This window comes from Schistocerca americana, chromosome 8, assembly GCF_021461395.2.
Source record: "Schistocerca americana isolate TAMUIC-IGC-003095 chromosome 8, iqSchAmer2.1, whole genome shotgun sequence".
NCBI lineage: Eukaryota > Metazoa > Arthropoda > Insecta > Orthoptera > Acrididae > Schistocerca > Schistocerca americana.
In genome coordinates this window covers 465,871,996-465,894,795 of record NC_060126.1, presented here as the reverse complement: position 1 = coordinate 465,894,795, position 22,800 = coordinate 465,871,996, and the positions used below count along the sequence as shown (strand labels likewise).

At 40.4% G+C, this 22,800-nt stretch overlaps 1 protein-coding gene across 1 annotated transcript in view; it reads left to right on the top strand.

Annotated features, from left to right (window-relative positions):
- The window catches only part of LOC124546027 (protein argonaute-2), a 280,008-nt gene that overhangs the window by 83,209 nt on the left and 173,999 nt on the right, over nucleotides 1-22,800 (top strand). Inside the window, exon 6 of the mRNA XM_047125002.1 lies at nucleotides 1,199-1,406. Coding sequence (XP_046980958.1) covers nucleotides 1,199-1,406 — 208 coding nt within the window. The remainder of the gene's footprint in view (nucleotides 1-1,198; nucleotides 1,407-22,800) is intronic.

Below are 22,800 nucleotides of genomic sequence, written 5' to 3'. Positions count from 1 at the left end.
GTTACGAAACAATTATTGATTTCACCCTATAATCAAAGATACTAACTAGGAATAGTCAAAATAAATTAGAAAATCAATTACATACATGAAACTAATCACAAAATTAGATATGGTGTGAAATCCTTTTAAAACTGAGGGCCAACCTTTTTCTTATATGAAAATGCAGATTATATTCACTTGTGTTAATGGTTATCAGTTAAAATTGAAAAAAATGAATTTATAGAAGCAGACAGCAAAACAAGAGGGGAAGTAAAATATCCCAGCTTGCTTTGTCACAGTGTTACTGAAGTGATATTTGTGTGAAGTACAGGCTGGCACAGATGAAAGTAGCTCATGTTAGTGTAAAGTTAATGCAGTAAAATTACAGAAACGAAGTGATCAGATGGACTTACCATTTACTTAAAATGAGACATACAGTGAAAAATAAATTTATATATGGTGCTGAAATTGCCATCCCCTGCAACATCAATACACAACTGAGCACATCCAAACATTTTCAGATACATCTTGGTAATGCTCAGGTATTGATTGCAGCAACTTCATGGCTGATGTTGTCTTTCAGTTCCTGTATTGTTTGTAGATTTGTTTCATAGACATTGCTCTTTGTGTCCACACAGAAAAAAAAAAATCATATGTTGCTAGAGCCGGCGATCATGGTGGCCATAAAAGTTCGCTGTGTTGTGGATAGTGTCAAACAATATCAGGCCAGTGATGTATGCCTACCTGTTACACCGCCCTGTAGTTTCTCAGCCCATTTACTAATGTTTATAGTGAAGTGAAATCCAATCAAGCTGGAGACATTATAGACAGGATAAACTGTTATACACTGAATGAATTTGTAAGGGAGTATAAACATTGGTCTGGAACCAGAGAAATTCATACCGTGGGTGTGACAACGATAGAATTAATCGAAGTTTCATAATTTAAAAAGAATAATTTTTTGTGAAAATTCCACTCGTCAAATAGGTTCAGGTATGTAGATGCTGGTTGAAGATTTGGTGTGAGAATATTATTTCCTGATTAATTTTTAAAGCTACTGATAGGACATTGTGTCCTGCTAGTGATGAAGTGACTAAATCATCACTACAATGAGGTTGCTTTTTACTTTTTTAATATGCTGATGTTTAATGGAGTGTGCAGTATTAGTTTGTGTAAACCAGATTATGATGTATTCATTTATTCACTTCACATTCTGCAGTCGCTGCTGTCACCGATAAGATGAAGAGTTTGTCGTTAGACACCTTTAATATACCAGTTCGGCCTGACATCAACAAAGGTGGTACATTGGGCAGGAAGACAGAAGTAGACACAAATCACTTGAGGCTTGACTTCAGGCGCCTCAAGACCAAGACTGCCATCCATTACGATGTGGAGATCTTGCCTGAGCGACCTAAACGTCTGTTTAGGTGAGAACACCCTCGCAATATAATTTTTTTAACTATTTTTATTCATGTGGTTGATTGTCTCAGTAAGTTCAGTTATGCCAGCTATTCATCTCCTGTTGTCTCCTTTTAAATACCAGCAATTTATTTTTTTTAATGTAGTCTTTCAGGCAAACTTTTTTGCGGAAACTTTCCTTTCTACTTATCCCATATCCCTTCAAATTACTAAATTATGGGGAATAGTGGAGAGTTTTGTAAGTTTTTTGTGCCAGTTTTAGATTCAGGCGTGTCGTACTCAGTTTCTGTTCTCTTTTGACAGAAATTAAACAGAAAAGTATTCATTTATGTGTCTATAGAGGCTTTACAGTTATTAGAAACTGGTCTTCGCAACTATTGAAAAATGCGTACTTATTTTAACATATGCTATTTATTTAATTCATTTATAACAGTGCCGTGCAGAAATGATACCAGTCATGTTTTACATAAATAAAATGAAATGCATATTATAATATATAAAATGGCTTTCAGAGGCTGATTTCTGAAATACTCCTCTGTGATACTGACAAGGGGAGACTGAATCAGTAATTAAATCACTGAAGACTAAGGATTCTCATGGATACGATGGAGTGTGTAGCAGAATACTAAAGTATTGTGCCGCACATCTTAGCCCTGTACTTAGCCATATTTGTTATTCTTCCTTCAAGAATAGTCAGTTTTCTGAATAATTAAAATACTCAGCAGTAAAGCCACTTTGTAAAAAGGGAGAAAGGGGTAATCTAGACAATTTGACGTATTTTTGTGCCATCAGTGTTTAAGTTTCTGAAAAGGCTTTTTTTATGTAAGGATAATTGATAATTTCATTTCACGTAATTTGCTTCAAAATGTACAGTTTGGTTTTAGAAGTGGTTTAACAATTAAAAATGCTGTGTTCTCTTTTCTCTATGAGGTACTGGATGAATTAAACAAAAGGTTTTTGAATTCTAGGCATCTTTTTTGATTTTAAAAAGATGTTTGATTGTGTTGATCACAAAATATTGCTCCAGAAGTTGGTCCATTATGGAACAAGGGGAGTAATTCACAAGTGGCTCGCCTTTTACTTTAATAACATGCAGCAAAAGGTCATTCTCCACAGTATTGAGAATGACTGATGATGTGAGGTCCATGTGGTTAAATGAAGGGTGCCCCCAGGAATCAGTGCTGGGGCCACTCCTGTTCCATATTTATATAAATGATATGTCTTCTATTATCACAGGTAATTGTAAAATGTTTCTGTTTGCTGATGACACTAGCTTGGTAGTAAAGGATGTTGGGAGCAACATTGGCATTGTGTTGAACAGTGCAGCTAAAGATCTACGTTCATGGCTTGTAGAAAATGAACTAACGTTAAATCTTGGTGAGACTCAGTTTTTGCAGTTTCTAATACAAATTCAACAAAATCTGACGTTCTGATTTCATAGACTGGGCATATGATTAGTGAGATGGATTTAATAGTTCAAATTTCCAGGTGTTCTGATTGATAGTAAACTGTCATGGAAAGCCCATGTCCAGGTCTTTTTCAAAGGCTTAATGCTGTCGTTTTTACTGTCGAAACTATCTGAAGTAAGTGATAGACTGACATGAAAAGTACTCTGCTTTGCCTATTTTCATTTGCTTATGGTGTATGGTATTATTTTTTTGTGTAACTCTTCCTGTTCTCAAAGGGTATTTTTGTCTCAGAAATGGGCAGTTCAGACAATAAGTGGTGTAAATTCACAAACCTCTGGTTGACCCCTGTTAGTTAGTCTGGGTATTAGGACACCCTGTTCGTTAGTCTGGGTATTCGAACATTGGCCTCTTAGTATATATATATACACTAAGAGGCCAATGTTCGACCTGCCAGCACTTTCATTTGGTAAGTCACATCATCTTTGTTATATATATATATATATATATATATATATATATATATATATATATAAAAAAAAACAAAGATGATGTGACTTACCAAATGAAAGTGCTGGCAGGTCGACACACAAACATACACACAAAATTCAAGCTTTCGCAACAAACTGTTGCCTCATCAGGAAAGAGGGAAGGAGAGGGAAAGACGAAAGGATGTGGGTTTTAAGGGAGAGGGTAAGGAGTCATTCCAATCCCGGGAGCGGAAAGACTTACCTTAGGGGGGAAAAAAAGGAAAAAAGGACGGGTATACACTCGCGCGCACGCGCACACACACACACACACACACACACACACACACACACACACATCCATCCACACATATACAGACACAAGCAGACGTATTATATATATATATATATATATATATACCAACAAGCAACAGTACCTCCATTATGACAGCTGCCACCCATTCCACATCAAACGGTCCCTTCCCTACAGCCTAGGTCTTCGTGGCAAACGAATCTGTTCCAGTCCGGAATCCCTGAATCATTACACCAACAACCTGACAACAGCTTTCGCATCCCGCAACTACCCTCCCGACCTGGTACAGAAGCAAATAACCAGAGCCACTTCCACATTCCCTCAAACCCAGAATCCCCCACAGAACCACCACAAAAGTGCCCCACTTGTGACAGGATACTTTCCGGGACTGGACCAGACTCTGAATGTGGCTCTCCAGCAGGGATACGACTTCCTCAAATCCTGCCCTGAAATGAGATCCATCCTTCATGAAATCCTCCCCACTCCTCCAAGAGTGTCTTTCCGCCGTCCACCTAACCTTCGTAACCTGTTAGTTCATCCCTATGAAATCCCCAAACCACCTTCCCTACCCCTGGCTCCTATCCTTGTAACCGCCCCCGATGCAAAACCTGTCCCATGCACCCTCCCACCGCCACCTACTCCAGTCCGGTAACCCGGAAGGTGTACACGATCAAAGGCAGAGCCACGTGTTAAAGCACTCACGTGATTTACCAACTGACCTGCCTACACTGTGATGCATTCTATGTGGGAATGACCAGCAACAAACTGTCCATTCGCATGAATGGATACAGGCAGACAGTGTTTGTTGGTAATGAGGATCGCCCTGTGGCTAAACATGCCTTGGTGCACAGCCAGCACATCTTGGCACAGTGTTACACCGTTCGGGTTATCTGGATACTTCCCACCAACACCAACCTATCCGAACTCCGGAGATGGGAACTTGCCCTTCAGTATATCCTCTCTTCTCGTTATCCGCCAGGCCTCAATCTCCACTAATTTCAAGTTGCCGTCACTCATACCTCACCTGTCTTTCAACAACTTCTTTGCCTCTACACTTCTGCCTTGACTGACATCTCTGCCCAAACTCTTTGTCTGTAAATATGTCTGCTTGTGTCTGTGTGTGTGTGTGTGTGTGTGTGTGTGTGTGTGTGTGTGTGTGTGTGTGCGTGTGTGCGTGTGTGTGTGTGCGCGAGTGATACCTGTCCTTTTTTCCCCCTAAGGTAAGTCTTTCCACTCCCGGGATTGGAATGACTCCTTACCCTCACCCTTAAAACCCACTTCCTTTCGTCTTTCCCTCTCCTTCCCTCTTTCCTGATGAGGCAACAGTTTGTTGCGAAAGCTTGAATTTTGTGTGTATGTTTGTGTTTGTTTGTGTGTCTATCGACCTGCCAGCGCTTTCGTTCGGTAAGTCACCTCATCTTTGTTTTTATATATAATTTTTCCCACGTGGAATGTTTCCCTCTATTTTTTATATAGCGGCATCCATTATCAATAAGCTACCACAAGAATTCAAAGATGTTGGCAGTAATAGAGTTGATGGTCGTGTGTGTGAGGTGTGCTTGCTTCTGTGTTTCTCTTTTTCTGATGAAGGCTGTGGCCGAAAGCTTTGTGTAAGTGTCTTTTAATTGTGCCTGTCTACAGCTTAATGTGTCATCCTTATGGCAAGTAGCAATTCATCTTTTCCTATGTTCTTGATATTCCTAGCTGGAGTTTCTATTGTTTGAAAGAATATTTTACTGTCAATAATGAATAAATTTATTGAAATTGTATCGTATAATCTAAAGGAGAAGTATAAATGATATTTATTTTATTTTGTTAAATTTATTATTAAAGAGCTTTAAGGTAGACAATATTTTTTTGTTTCTAGGTATTCAGCAAAAACAAATTTCATGTCTGTCCAACCAGTGAGCATGCAACATACAACTGGCCATGTGAAAATCATGAATTTTCTAAATTCAAGTCTGCACATTTGTAATGATTGACCCTGTGTCATGATGGTCACTGAAAATGTAATTTGACTGGAACTGCAGTCGTTTGAAATCAAATGCTGTATTGGTGAGAATGATGGGAATGTGTGAAATGAGTACATTGTCTCCTTTCGACATTCCATTAAGAATAGTTGCCTCAGTGATATTCCACATGTTTCTTTACAGCGAGTCTTGTTTCATTTTTTACACGGTCAGGGTGGATTAATGTTTTGCAAGGGAATAATTGGCATGCCGCCTTTGAATGACAGTTTGTACAATGGCACACCAGGAAATCCAATGAATTTAGAAATTAGATTGGATAATTAACAATTTTTTCTGGCTTAATGACATACGTCATTAGCATTGCACTGCTCTTCTCTCACTAAATTGTCATAATAAAGGTCAAGTGCAGGGCATTCTGGCACAATCATGCCAAAATGAATGGTTAAGCGTTTGTCCTTGATTTCGGTCAGAGCTTGATTGAAAATATTGTCCCAAAAACCAATGGAATTGTCATTGCTAATGGTATGAACATAGTGCATAATGTCTTCACTCTCTGAATTTTTCTCACAAATCTTTTGGTTTGGATGGTGAGCATGTGATCAAAATGGAGTCGAATAATCTTCAAATTTGTCGCAAATGATAGCTAGCGCATGTGTCCGTCAATCTTGGTTTTCCAGTGTTGGTCATTTTCGAGCAAATGATGATTTTGCCCAGTTTCTCTGTATCTCTGGCATTCTATGCCGTAAACTGTTCTCAGATTTGCAACTGATGTGGGCACTTTGACATTAACCAACAGCATTCTCAAATAGTAACACTTGGCATTATTTGGATGTACTGTGTAAATATGGCCCAGTGCATTAGACAAATACAGATTTTGATAGCCTTCAACATGCATTCCTTACGTAACTTATTGGAATTTCTTGGATGTACCATTCCATGTATAGTACTTTGAAACTTATGCGTACAATAATGTCTTGGCAAATACATCTTCTGAAACTTCCTGGCAGATTAAAACTGTGTGCCCGACCGAGACTCAAACTCGGGACCTTTGCCTTTCGCGGGCAAGTTAGAGCACTTGCCCACGAAAGGCAAAGGTCCCGAGTTCGAGTCTCGGTCGGGCACACAGTTTTAATCTGCCAGGAAGTTTCATATCAGCGCACACTCCGCTGCAGAGTGAAAATCTCATTCTGAAATACATCTTCTTTTCACAGCACAAAAAACACTGTAAGTGTTGTTTGCTCTGGTTCAGCAACATTATTTCGTACAGTGTCCGCCGTGAAACAGACTCCTTGTCCATTTTCAAGATGATCTGAGGTGAAAATCATTGGGATGGCGACTGTGAATTGGGAACCTCAAACATTTGCTGCTAATATATCGACCTGCTTGAAATTGACTCAGTTCATCATTATGCGCAACAGGTCTAGCAGGACTGTCTACTGCCATATTGCTGCCTTTGTTGATGTAATTGCATATGTATTTGATCAATTGGATTGAATGACAATATTACGTGTTGATATTAGCTTTAAATGTTCTTGACAACAGAGGAGAATATGGCACAATCCACCTGGTGATTTCAGAGTTAATGTTTCTTGTTGTGTTTGTTTGCCACCCCATCTCCTGGTTTTCAACATCTGTATTGTGGATATCTATCACCACCATATTGCGTGTTTTATGAGCTAAGTCTCTGCAGTACTTTTTGTGCACTTATCCTCCATGCAAGGAGACTGAGGATTCATTGCTCTACTTGGTCAATTCACCATGCTTATCATCACAATATCGAAGTTATAGATCTTCTTCAGAGTTAGCAATTTCTGCAAAAATGACATCAATTTGAGATGCTTGTATGTTAATTTTGTGTCATCAGGGTTGCCACAAGTTCTGGAAATCGGGGAAATGTCAGGGAATTTCAAACATGTCGGGGAAATTTGGGGGAAAAAAAAAAAAAAAACCATTGGAAAAATCTTGTTTTCTCTCTGTAGATTAAATGAAATGTTTTGTTTACTGAGATGTCATACATCATCACTGGTTGGGCACAGCCGAGTATGTGTGTCGTTTTCTACACCCTCATTCTTACTACTTGTCCCCTTCTTACTACTTGTCCCCTTCTTACTACTTGTCCCCTTCCTGCCACTCCCCTCAGCTTGCAGTCAGTGCTGCCAGCACTTCTTGCCGCTAGCCTAGCAGCTGCCGACAAGAGGCAGGGAGGCGTGAGGAATTGTTTGTCTGGATCTGATTCTCAGAGATTGTTGACGCAGCGGCTGGAGGCAGTGGTTGTGTGTGCATGAGTTGTCTGAGCGATAGTGTGAATGTGTGCATGCGTGTGTGTGGGTGCTCATTTTCTGGCAAAAGCTATGGCTGAAAATTTAGTTGTGAGAGTGTGATTGTCTTTTCTACATGCCTGTCTGTGGATCTGTGATCATCTTTATGGTGAGTTGCTACCTATCCTCATTAGTATTGATTCTCGGAGTATTTGGGCAATTTATCTGTTGCGTGGATTGATCACTGCAGTCTTATTTCGTCGACATGGTGTCTGTGACACGTGAATAGCTGGCCACATGATTGGACTTCCACGATGGGCCAAAATTGTGGTCCATTTCTGCAAGTATCTCTATGGATCAGGTCTGCCAATCTGAAGCCCATCAGTTCCCCCTAATGTGCAGGCCCTGCCCGTCGGATCTAGTCTGAATGATCTGCATGCAGGTCGGGTATGTGTGTGGCATAATGAGACAGATTTTAGTTGTTTATCCGAGGACCCAGGACTGCTGTGCTCCTCGGCAGGCCACAGGCGATTGTTTTTAGGAATTGCGACTGTCTCACTGCAAGTACATCGTATAGTGCGATGTTTTATAGACATTTTATTTATTCTAGTACATTTTGGCACTTCAAAAATAATTTCTATCTTAGTAAGTATGGACGAAAGGAAGGAAAAAATTGTGGCCATTGTTGGCGGTTTGTACACTATATACTCACTAATTTCTCTAAAGAAATTTCGCACGATACCTGTAATATAAGACATAATATGGTATGTAATAACGAACATAGTAGAAATAACATTTTATTGGTGGACACACACAGTGTTGGTTTACACAACTCTCCCTTGTCTTACACACTTATTTCAAGAGGCCCACTTTTTTCGGAAGTTATTTCTGAAATCAGTGAAGGTATTTTAAATCTGTCTTGCAACTCCAAGAAAATGTGTGTTTTTGTCACCAAATGTGTTTCATTTTATAGAAATAAAGTAACAGCAATCTTAATGAAGCATGTTAATGAAGCATGTTCATTACAACATATGTTGATATTAGTTATAAGACTTTTGCTGACACAGGGGAGAAATACACAAGTCCTTCCATTTTTTTGGTCAACTTATGTCTTTACTTACCCTTGACATCTCAGAATTTATCAGGGCAAAATGCTAAAACTTGTCTGGAAATCAGGGAAATACCAGGGAATTTCACTTGGGGGGAAACTTGGGGCAACCCTGCTCATACGAGAAAATGAGCATGTGGAAGTCCTCTCTTCTGCCATTCAGCTACATACATCAAGCAGCGAGTTTCACTATAAATGTGATGCATCACAGTTAAATCCACCAATTTAATGAGTTTTTGCTTGAATATTTGTGCAGTCAAATCATGTCAATTGGGTGTATGTTGATTGGGCAATAGAAGCTCTTTTATCTCAACCCATGCTGGATTGAATGTAGATGTGATGAAATTCACGGTGACTGTATGAACTCGCATATGTCAGTGACATCTTGTGCAAATTCATGCATATGCTGCGGGCTGCCATTGAACATTGCTGGAAGTGTAACCATTTTGCCAATGTCCAAAACCTGTCCTTCGTTTTGCAATTGCTTCTTGTAGATGAATGTATTCTGAATGCAATAATGTTTGATTTAAGCAAATGAATAATATACGAGGGCATTTCGAAAAGTAAAGATACAATGGCTCGCAGTCCTTAAATAGAACATTTACTTAGAAAACGTCAGTTACATCTTATTAACTGGATATTTGTTATTTTTCGACATAATCACCCCCATTATCCAAAAATTTATTAAGTCGGTGAACAAGCTTTTGTATCCGACAGTCATAGAAGGTTGCTGCCTGTTGTTGGAATCACATTTCAACTTCATCTTTGATCTCTTCATCGTCATGGAATGATTTTCCACCAAGATGTAACTTCAGGTAACGGAAGACATGGATGTCGGTGGGCGCAAGGTCCGGGCTGTATGGTGGATGGTCCGATACGTCCCATTTGAACTGTTTGATTAGTGCTTTGGTTACGAGCGCTGTGTGAGGCCGAGCATTGTCATGAAGCAAGTGGACCCCACTTGTCAGCATTCCCCTGCGTTTGTTTTGAACTGCCCTTTGAAGAAGTTTCAAAGTCTGGCAATATGCAGCAGCATTAATTGTTGTTCCAGGAGGCATAAATTCCAACAGAAGAATGCCTTGTCTGCCCCAAAAAACAGAAGCCATGATTTTCTTCACTTCGTTTTGCATTTCTTGGCATTTGGTGAATTCGAATGGCACCATTGCATTGATTGTTGCTTGGTTTCAGGTGTATGGTGATAAACCCACGTCTCATCAACTGACACAATGTGATCAAGGAACTCATCACCTGCTTCAGCATAGCGTGTGAGGAAGTAGAATGCAAAGCCCATCCTTTACTGTTTGTGTTCTTCCATTAACATTTTTGGAACCCAGCGCGCACACAATTTGCTGTACCCTAACTTCACAGTCACAATGTGATAAAGAGTTGTCATTGACATGTCCGATATGACCTGTAGCAATTCTTTTAATGTGAGACGTCTATTTGCACGAATTGCTTCCTCCGTTGTCCGAAGAAGGGCATCAGAGATCACAGATTGCTGACCTGTTCTTTGTTCGTCATGAACATCGGTCCTACCTTCAGAGAAATGATGACACCATTTCGTTACATTTTGTCGATTCATAATGTTCCCATAAACAGAAGCAATTTCTTTATGAATATCCGCTGGTCGCTGACCTTTTGCATGAAGAAAACGTATGACGGAGCGCACTTCACATTTGGCAGGATTCTGAATCGGCGCAGCCATTTTAAACGCGACCTACTTCAACAAGAAGCAATGTTCAACTGCCGAACGACCGTGAGGAGGAAGCTAATGGTTCAAGGTTAACACCATTGTTGCAAACTTGCTCGCCAAAACTCTTCTGTTTCTCTGGCATACGGTGTATCTTTACTTTCCGAAATACCCTCGTACATTCATACTCAATTTTGGCATACGTATCTACTATTTACTGATGAAATATTTAATGGCATTGCAGAATAAGATTTGTTCCATTCTGAGGTATCATTATGTGATATGAATAGAAATTGATGGGTGATACTTTTTTATTGAGTTGTTCAAAGGTAGGAATAAAGAAAAAAAGAAGAAAAATGTAAATTACACTAATGAATGTTTGAAAGTTGAAAAGAAAATATCATTTGATAAAAGTTCTAAAGATATCTGTAATAGGATTAGTTTACATAATATTGATATGAGATCTGTCCTGTCCCTCCCAAAAAATTATGGGATTGTGCAGCACGTTGTATTATCGATGTGTTTCAATGACACTTTGAATTGTGTTATTCTTCACCAGCTATGACAATTGCAACTTGATTGATAGGTGCATTGTAGCTTCTGGCATGCTGTTAGTGGAGTTTTGTTAGCTCATATTTGAATTGCGAATTTGTCCACCGATCACTTGTCAGTTGAAGTTTTGAATAATTTTATCAGCGCATTGTGCTGGAAAAATGATTGCAACTAGGATATAATGTGGCATTTGTTGCCTGGCATTGCATCTCTGTGTGATCAACTTATGCATTGGAAATGGATAGAAATGAACCAACACAGTGATACATTTGTCCATGAATTTTGAAAGTAGGCATGTAGTGATCGTGAAAACTTTGTCGGCTCCAAAAGATGTTTTTTAAAACAAAACTATATGTGTGAATGTTTTACAAAAAGTGTTTGGAATAAAGCGAGTCATACGAAAGCAATGACAACAGTGGATGAGGTGGTGGATGCAATTTTGGCAGTTTAACTTTACCGTTTGTGCAGCACATTCCTGATGTTTCATTGTTGAACCCAAGTGAACCGCAACGCCCACACTCCTTATCCATTTTCCAGATATTTGCACAGGGATGCAAACTGTAAGCATTAACTCAAAGTTGAAATGCAACATGCTGTTCACCAAGGTCGAGTAGCTCATGAATGTTCCTTAGATTCTCACTGCTTATTGGTCTTCTGATTGTGATGCGCAGTTGGGTAGCATGTAAACATTTTCTTTAGATTATTGCAGCATGTTTATCCTCTGACTGTGATGCACATGAATAAGCAGACTTATAAACGATTTGCTTCATCCCTTGGTGCATGTTGGTCTTGGGATTGTAATGCATGTGATTGAAAAGCATCTAAATGTTCTCTTCTGATTCTTCCTGCATGTTGATCTTGAGATTCTGATGCATGTGAATCTACTTCATTATTTGCTTTTCGTTCCTCATTTGTTTGAGAAGCTCAAATTCATTTATTTCTACATGCTGCCGTGGTAGATCTACTAAGTGATGACTGTTTGTGAGGCACAGTTTCTGACAGCTTGTATAACCAAAATATTGTTCATCGACTCGTTGAAAAAAATAGAAAAGTTAGTGTTTGCACTGGAAAATTTGTTTGGATATAACTCACATTTATTGGTGTCGCAAGGAGTAAGACACAATAAAACACATTGTGTTTGTGTCACATTCAAACACAGCACTACTTCAGTTCTCTTTCAGATATCTTTGCCAGTATGAGATGTGCGACACCTGCTGTAAGTTAATTGCACTATGCTTATAACCTTTGCACAAGTGCAAGCAATAAGTTGACAAAGTTTTTTCTCAATCACATGAACAGTATGGCAATGCATACAAACACATTTTTATATAGTAGATACGCATTTTGCCTGTATAGTATGTGCGTATGGAATTAATGCTTAAAAATCCTTAATTTTGGTCTATCTAAGCAAACCTACCTGCTTACAGTCAACTTGCTGTCTCTAATCTTGATCTTCAAACCATCACAAGGCAGTATAAACATGTAAATGCTTCAGGAGCAGGTGGTATATTTTCATCTTAATTTTCTGGATTCCTAGTTGATGAGAGGCTGGTCAGCTATATAAGTGACACGACTTAAAATTTCATTATGCTGTAGGATGTAGTGCCCTGGATTTGCATCGTCGACACTCATCCATTCTTGAATGTCTTCATCACATTCATGGCAATTGAGTTTTCTTTTAGCATATTGAGCATTCAGACATATCATTCTGTTGGTCATTTTCAGTTAGATTTTGAGAACTTTCTACCATATCCAAAATTTTATACCAGGCATTTCTCAAATCCTATTTCTTTTCACTATCCTATGCTGCCTTGATCATGAAGGACGCATCTTTCAAATCTGTATTTTTGTGATTTTTTTTATCAGACTTTAGTCTCTGTTCTATTTCCTTTCTAACAATAACGTGTGTAACAGTTCTTTTCTGTAGTACTGTTCGAAAGTCCATGGGCCATAATGAGGACGTTATGTTAGGTGAAAGAAACATCACTTTCATGTGAACTCATCCTTTTCGTTTAAAATGTCACATGGTGGCTGAATTGGTGCAGTGTCAAAAAACAGTAATTTTCCACCTTTCACCATTCTTTAGCGATGAGCTTTTACAGGAGACACTAAAACTTCCATAAACTATTACATGAAAATCATACTACCCATTCAGTTCTCTTTTGTGAGATGTAAACAATAGACATTGCAGCAGTGTTAGAGTTTGAAACTATGTAGTTTCTTACTTTCACCTACGACAAGCATAGACAAGTGCTGGTAACCAGTAGCATTAGCACAAGCTAAAGCAGTAATAAGAGTCTTGCTTCTTTTAAGACCAGGTGCTGCTAATTCACACTTTGAAGAAAGTGTGTTTCTTGACGAAGCTTTGCAGTTGAGCCCAGTGTTGTAGTCATTGTAAATGTTTTCAAGAACATCATCTTATTCCCTCAGTTAGTTTGATTGGAAAGTATTAACTACTGAGCAATTATCAGTTTTTTTTGGGTTGTGCTTAAAGCTCCGGAATGTGGTGTCTTGTTTTAAAGCATTTTAACGAGCCTGTGCTTGCTTTAAAGTTTGATGACCCTCTAAATTTTCTGTAAATTGAATTGCCTTTTCACATAGAAAGGGTTGAAGATTAGGTTCTCCTTCTGATCTTAGAAATGAAATAAAATTTTTATGTGACTTTTCACTCACGATCCATCTGTCACCATGTAACTTCTAGCAGTCACCTTTATTTTATTTAATGTGTATGGTTACCTTCTTCTAGATTTCTTGACGTGAACCTACTGTGCAATGCCACTACTCCTGGCTGCGTAGACTTAGTCTCCTTGTGCTGTAAGTTGAGGCCTGTAAGACAGCCAAATTCATGCTAACTGGCTACGAAACATCAACTTCTTTTCTGTGGCTCTTCTATATTTTGTTGCTCCAATATTTAATTTTACAGAGTTAGGTGAGCAGGCCTTTCATAGGTCAGAATGACATACACAAAGCGACTTTCATAACATCACATAAGAGACTGTATTTAAAAGACATCTAAGAACAGAACTTATCAGTGATCTTCCTTAGCTGTTGACATTTTAGGCTGCTCCTCTGACTGTGTCTACCATAACCCTGCCAAGCTGCAACATCAAAGCATGAGTGGCCTCACAGCAGATGGAGACACTCCATTGCCATTGCGCTTTGCTGATGTCACATGCTCACACTTCTTTTGTCATCTCTGCACTTACTTCAACGCAAAAGCGTGTACCATGGGACTTGCCCATTTACTCACTACCTAAAAATATTTCTTCGGCTCTTCATTAATCTCTCTTCTTGGCCTAAGAGCATAACTGCCCCCACGTAGATGAAAGATTTTATGAAATTCTTGTTTTTCTATAATTTTCCACTTTCACTAGATTGTTGCTTATATTCAAACTGGAGGTCTTTTAATATCAAACTTCATTATTTTGTTTAATGGTAGTACATTTCGTACTGCTCATTTTTGTGACAGATAAATAGTGTTACTTCAATACGTAGGTTTCTTGAGAAGGGTTATTATGTCCTTTAATGTGCCCAATTATTTCTTAAGACTACTGGTTTAGTATACAAATGGATGTTTGTTTAATGCCGAAGTTATTACGTAGCCTTTCCCGGCGTAATAAGTCTTAAAAGTCTCTTCGGGTTTGCTGCCGGATAATGTTGAAGTTGTTTTAAGCTTAAAAATATTTCATTCTTGTAACTTCCATTTAGACACACCTTGCAATTTTTTTTACTACTTTTAAATTGTCTGTAACACAATTCTGTTGAACCTACTGATGTAGAAAATGAAGTATTTCTTCCTTTACAATAAGGAATTACATGCTGCTACTTCATTTTGTACTGCTTTTCACAATTTAAAATGTCAAATTCGTAATAAGTAACGTGTGCAGAAATGGAATCTACAGAATCAGTGATTGCTCAGTTAAGTTTATTTGCTTTTGATTGTCAGAGAGTACTCCATTTGCGTGACAGAGTGTCACATTATTGCTTCATAATCCATGAAGAACTGCACTTACAGTGTAGTCTTCGGACAGGTACTGTATACATACACTGCCAAACCACTATTTTATAGCCCTTTAATTTGTTTTACCTTACACTGAAATATATAGCACGCACACACGCACACACACACACACACACACACACACACACACACACACACACACACGCACGCACACGGGTTTAACTTTTTCAAGCTTGTGGTGCCAGTAGCTCTGTCTTCTGGCAGAAGAGTTAAAGAAGGAAGAAGGGCAAAGGAAAAGGACTGGTGAGGTTTAGGGAAAGGAGTAGAGTTCAGAAAAGTCACCCAGTATCTCGGGTCAGGGAGACTTACCGGACGGGATGAGAAGGGAAGACTGACTGTTGGGGATTGCACCGGATGAGATTTGAAAACCTGAGAGTTTAAAGGTGGAAGACGGTAATATGCAAGACAGAGATTACTACCAAAACATCGTGCATGAGTTGGTAAGAGTGAAAAGCTAAGTGCATTGTGTGTAAAAGAGGTAGGGGGGGGGGGGGGGATGGCGAAAAATAGTAAAGTCAGAAAATGACAGATGTAGGAAATTAAAATGGAGTGAGGAAAGTAGTAGATACTGTGAAGAAATGCTGAGATGGAAGGAATTAAAGTAAATTACAGCCAGGTGGGCGACGAGAACTGAGGACGTGTTGTAGTGCTAGTTCCCAACTGTGGAGTTCTGAGAAACTGGTGTCGGGGAAGAATCCAGGTGGCCCATGTGGTGAAACAGGCACCGAAGTAATGACTATCATGTTTTACAGCATGCTGTCTTCCTCTTCTCCTCGGTCCTTCGATTTCTGGGTCTTCAATTCTTCTCCCCACTTAGTACTCCCCTTTTCTCTTCACATGTCCATACCATCTTAGCCTACTTTCTTGGATCTTCTTCCCTATGGGCTCCCACTTTCACTGTTCCCCTGATGTACTCATTCCTTAGTCTATTCTTTCGTGTCACCCCACTCATCCACCTTAACATTATCATTTCTGCCACTTCCGCCTTTTTCTCTTGGGCTTTTGTAATTGGCCAAGTTTCTGCACTACGCAGCATCGCAGGCCTCACCACAGACTTGTAAAGCTTTCCTTTCATTCTGCAGCTAACCTTCTTATCTCACAGTACTCCACTCAGTTTCCTCCAGTTCATCTATCCACTATTTATCCTGTGCTGTATTTCGGCCTCCAGTCCTCCATCACTTTGCATGTAAGAGCCTAGGTATTTAAATTTCTTGACCAGTGTCCTTGCAGGTTAATATATATATTTTTGGCATCCTTTGTACGCATATACTCTGTTTTCATCCTGCTAATTCTCATTCTCCTTTCCTCCAGAGCTTTCTCCACTGTTTAAGCTTGTCTTGAAGTGCTTCCTGGGCGGGTTTACAGATTACAACATCGTCGGCAAACATCGTGCTCCAAAGTGCCTCTTTTTCACACCTTTGACTAGTACATCCATGACAAGGTCAAAGAGATATGGGCTGAGAGCAGATCCCTGATGTAGTTCTACTCTCACTGGAAATGCCTTTGTTGCACGTGCACTGCTCCTGACTTGTCACTGCACCTTCATACATGTCTTCTACCACCCTGACATATTTCTCTGGCAGGCGTTTACTTCTCGGACATTTCCATATCTCTTGCCTCGGCACTGTCATATGCCTTCTCAAGAACGATAAAGGCCATATGCAGTTCGGCTTGTGCTTTTCTGTGCCTCTCCATCAGTTGCCATAGTGCAAATATTACATTGGTTGTTCCTCTTCTTGGCATAAATCCAAACTGTTCTTCACATACTTCAGTTTCTAGACACAACCTCTTCTCAGTTATCCTTTCCCATATTTTCATTGTGTGGGACATCAGTTTTATCTCTCTGTAATTGCCACAGTTTTGGGTATTCACTGCTTTTCCACACTTGTGGCATTCTTTCTCCTTTCCAGATCTTCTGCGTTAGATCCAAGAGAACATCAGTTCCCTGTTCTCCCAGACTTTTCCATGCCTCTGTTGGGATTCGGTCTGTCCCTAGGGCCTTCCCATTTTTCATTTTCTTAGTCGCATTTGCGACTTCTTCCCTACTTATACTTTGGGTCATTCCTTCATTTATTTCTCCATGCTCATACTTCTCTTGTACATTTTCCTCGTTCAACAGCCTTTCAAAGTACTCCCACAAACTATTCAGGATATTCATGTACAGTAATTGTAATAATTATTTAATGTTCAGTTCTAACAAATTTACTACAAGGTATGGTCTACAGCAATATCTTAATGCCTGCAAAAAAAATTTTGTTAAACGTTAGATGTATGCTATGCTTCTTGAACCAGCAGTAACATTGAACACTAAACCTTATGTTTCTGGAGATACAAACAAATGACTACATAATATTTGTTAAGTTATAAATACACATGTCTTTGCATTCATTACCCTTCAGAACCCAATAAAATGAGGCATACTTCCCCTCAGGTAAGTAATTATAACAATGAAAATGTTCAAATCTCAATAATAAATTCGCAGAACTAACAAAAGTATTTTCAATTTTGATACAGGTTTTGTGTCACTGTGCACTCAGGTCACGTAACCACCACTGGGGTTTCAGCAGTAAACATATCTTAAACCTTTAATTTCCATTAGGCAACACAATTCTTACTGCAAGATAAAGTACATTTACCATTTACCTTGTGTGGGATGCCTGATACTACAGGATCTGCTATCAATAAGTGTAAATGTATCAACTCACAACAAATGACCTGGCAATTTTCTCAACATGTATTTGCATCTCAGCAGTCCCTCTGTATAGTTTTGAAAAGTCATATGCCTACTGCAATAAAGTATAAAGCTAGTAAATGCTAGGGCATTTTTACTTGTCGTTCTACTTTCAGAGGCTATCTTACGTTCAAAGTTGATCTCTTCATTTAAAAACTTAAAGCTTCTTTCAAATATCAATTTTCTTTTCCATACTTACACCACATAGCTTAAATGTCATGTATCTGAGAATATCTTTAGTTGTAAGCCTACTTCATAAACACATAGTGAAATCAAAGATCACCTTCATTTTCTTATTCACTAAGCATAAATATTTTTCAAATGTAAGTTTGTGATAGTCATATACTTCAGTATATTCGCTATGAATGTATGATGATATTGTCGAAGCATTAGATATCAAGATAACAAATATAACTTTCTGTTGTACAGTCTGTTCAACTAATGTCTGTTTTGGTTCCTCCAAACTAGTCCAAGCAGTGGGGTCATTTTTTACTTCAAAAAATTTTGGTACTATGTTCTAATGTGTCTATACATTTTCACATATCTCTAGCTCAGTATGTAACTTGTTGTGTAAATTTTTACACTATTAGACGGCTCATCCAGTGTTTGAGTTTTCCTGCTATTTCAGCTAAACAATTTACCATGGTGCATCTAGTGGTAGGCATGCGCTAACAAGAAGTAAGGAGCCTGATATCATAAGATTTAGTTTTGACACAAAGAATCCACCATTGTTTATCTACAACACTTCACAAACAATAAATTGGGGCAGATAACAGCTCGCCTAATCAGCACAACTGCTAGTTGCATCAGACTGGCAATGCGTAGTGTGTGTGCAACACAGTGTCTCGTGAGCTGCAGTGGTGACGTGATCAGCTAATCGGCTTCTGCCCTGTGAAGCAAAGCTGCACTGTTGTCGCGTGGGTCAGCTGCCATAGAGATGTTTCCACAGATTTCTGCTACCCTTGTAGGCTCTGAAGCAGTAAGTTGTAATTTTCTCTCTTCCCCAGACGTACACATATCAAAAAAAGTTTTGCATCAACCCGGTTCCCAGAACTCCTGAAGATAGACATTAACTGTGGACATTGTATTACAGACACAGCCCCTTTGACTGTTCAGAGAGGCCACTAAATTCCCCCAAAGATGTAAACAACCATGCATAAGCAGCTCCTGTTAGATGGAGGGGATCCGACAGCCAATCAGTTCCACCAGGAAGAAGGTACACGGCTCGTGGTGTCTGTAGTTCAACCATGCGTAGACAGTCAGTACTGCAGTTCGATCGCATCTACATTGTTACTTTGTGCCAGGAGGGCTCCAACAAGGGAAGTATCCAGGTGTCTCAGAGTGAACCAAAACGATGTTGTTCAGACATGGAGGAGATACAGAGAGACAGGAACTCTCGATGACGTGCCTCGCGCGGGCCACGCAATGACTTCTACTGCAGTGGATAACGACTACCTACGGAATATGCTCAGAGGAAGCCTGACAGCTATGTAACCATGTTGAATAATGCTTTTCGTGTGGCCACAGGATGTTGTTTTAAGACTCGAGCAATAGGCTGCATGATGCGTAACTTCACTCCCGATGTCCATGGCGAGGTCCACTTTGCAACCACGACACCATGCAGTGCGGTACAGATGGGCCCAACAACATGCGAAATGGACTGCTCAGGATTGGCATTGCATTCTCTTCAGCGAAGAGTGTTGCATATGCCTTCAACCAGACAATCGTCGGGGATGTTTTTGGAGGCAATCCGGTCAGGCTGAATGCCTTAGACACCCTATCCAACGAGTGCAGCAAGTTGGAGGTTCCCTGCTGTTTGGGGGTGGCATTATGTGGGGCCAAAGTATGCTGTTGGAGGTCATGGAAGGTGCTGTAACGGCAGTATGATATGTGAATGCGATCCTCTGACCGATAGTGCAACCATATTGGCAGCATATTGGCGAAGCATTCGTCTTCGTGAATGACAATTCGTGCCCCATCATGCACATCTTGTGAATGACTTCCTTCAGGATACCAACATTGCTTGACTAGTGGCCAGCATGTTCTCAAGACATGAACCCTATCGAACATGCCTGGGATAGCTTGAAAAGGGCCGTTTATGGACGACGTGACCCACCAACCACTCTGAGGGATCTACGCTGTTGAGGGGTGGGACAATCTGGACCAACAGTGCTCGGATGAACTTGTGGATAGTATGTCACAACGAATACAGGCATGCAAAGAGCACGTGCTACTGGGTATCAGAGGTACTGGCGTGTACAGCAATCTGGACAAACAACTCTGAAGGTCTCGCTGCATGGTGGTACATCATGCAATTTATGGTTTTAATGAGTGATAAAAAATGCAGAAATGATGTTTATGTTGATCTCTGTTCCAATTTTCTGTGCAGGTTCGTTATTTCTTGAAAATTGCTTTAAATTTCGCAAATTCTCTTACTTCCAGAGGATGGAACAACTGTAGAGGCTTATGGTCCATCACTAGAAAAAATTTTCGGCCATACAAATAGTCGTGGAACTTCGTGACCCCATATATGATTGCGAAGGCCTCTTTTTCAATTTGCGAATAGTTTTGTTGTGCGGCGGTAAGCAATGTAGAAGCAAAAGCTATCAGCCGGTCAGCAGATCCAACACGATGCGACAGCACCGCACCTAAACCATAGGATGAAGCGTCCACAGCAAGCACAACTGGTAGAGAGGGGTCGAAATGGACTAGGCAACGAGCACTCAAGAGGGCGTTTTTCAGTTTCTGAAATGCCACTTGGCATTCGGCCGACCACACAAACGGAACGTTGCGCTGGCGTTATCGGTGCAACGGCGCAGCTATTTGGTTGCATTGGAGGTGAACCGATGACAATAGGTAATCTTGCCCAACACAGATTGCAATTCGGACAAGTTTTTAGGCGAAGGAAGATTGGCAATGGCACGAAGGTGCGACTGCAATGGATGGACACCTTGTGCATTGATTACGTGTCCCAAATATTCTATTTCTGTACGAAAAAAGACACATTTGTCTTCGTTCACTTTGAGGCCTGCCTCTGACAACACCGAAAATAGGCGACACAAATTCTGCAAGTGTTCATCTGGAGTACGACCGGCAACTATGTCGTCGTCCAGATAATTGGAGCAAAAAGGGACTTTGGCAGTCAGTTGCGACAAGTAACACTGAAAAATAGCAGGAGCTGATGAGCTGCCAAAGGGGAGATGTAAATACTTAAAGACGCAAGTGAGTGTTGATCACAAAAATGTCATGGGATGATTCATCTAAAGGAATTTGCAAATACGCGTCCCACAAGTAAATCTTGGAATAGTATCTGCCCATGCCTAATTTGTCCATCAATTCCTCCGGGCGAGGGAGAGGATAGCTATCTGCATTCCTTTGTGGATTCACTGTACTCTTGAAGTCCACACACCACACACAGACGCAAGGAACCATTGGGCTTCATCAGCACAACTAATGGATAGGCCCACTGACTAGCACGAACGGGCACAATCACCCCCTCATTTTGCAAGGAACGGAGTTCGGCTGCAACTTGATCGTGCAATGTGTGAGGCACTGAATGTCCTTTGCAAAAACGTGGCCGGGCGCTTGCATTGAGCGTGACATGCGCAACGTAGTCACGGACGCAGCCCAAGCCACTGCTAAACAATTCTGGGAACTCGTCACTGAGGGGGACAACAGCATCAGTAGTAGGACAATCACTAATTGCTAACACATTGTTTTGGATGCTGAGTCCGAACAAATCGAAGCAGTCCAGTCCAAAAATGTTTTTGCATGAGCGTGCGGCTACAACATGCAACTGAATTGTCCTGGTCACGTTATGGTATTGTGCTGGTAAACGACATGTGCCAAGAACTGAAATACACTCGCCACTGTACGCCGTAAGCGGAGAAGAGGGCTTTGCAAGTGTAGGCTTTCCTAGTAGTTCATACACACGGCTATTAATCAGTGTAACGGCAGAGCCCATGTCCAATTGAAACTTCAGACGATGTGAAGCCAGGAGCAAGTCAATGTACAGTTTGTGAGCCCGTTGTTGCCCAGAGGGCAGCAACGCACTACCACTATTATTTACATTGACACTACGGAACAAGTCACTAGCTAAAACACTGTCGACAGGAGAGCCAATAACATGGACTGAATGTGCGTGTCCAGAAGCACGAGGAGCAAATGTATTCAGTTTGCGCTGTTGGCACATGGATTGTACATGTCCGATCTTCCCACACATGTAGCAAGAATAGTTACATGGTGGACAATGTTCGTGTTTGTGACACACATTACACTGCAGGCATGATTTCAAAGGTGCCCACGAGGAAGCGAATTGTGTGTTGGCTTTTGGCAGGAATGCAAGCTACTGCTGCTATGCCGTTTGTGTACCTGCGGTGTGCCGGCAACTTTTCCCAATGACGGTCGGTCTGTCGGTCACTAGGGTCGTTCGACACACGACAAATGGATGGCAAGTCAAAACTGTGTTGAGCGTTTTCACACGCATCTCTACTTTCCAAGATAGTGACGACTTGGTCGAGGGAGGGATCGGGGATCCGCAATATCTGCTCCCTAACATGTACGTCCTGCATATTCTGAGTGATGGCGTCACGAATCATAGTGTCTACAAAACATTTACCACAGTCACACATAGATCGACAATCACAAGTTAATCCTTTGAGTTCGGTAATCCGCTGTTTGTAGGTTTGACCTGGCCGTCTATGGTAGCGAAAGAACTTGAACCTAGCTGCAGCAACTAGGGTTTGAGAGTCAAAGTATTGTGACAAAGCCTGAATGCACTGTTCATATTCCAAAAGTTCTGGGCAGGAGGCCAGAAACAACTTTTCTAAGAGTCGGTATACATTAACACCCACGGAGGCCAATAGAAAAGCAAGTTTTAGCTGACC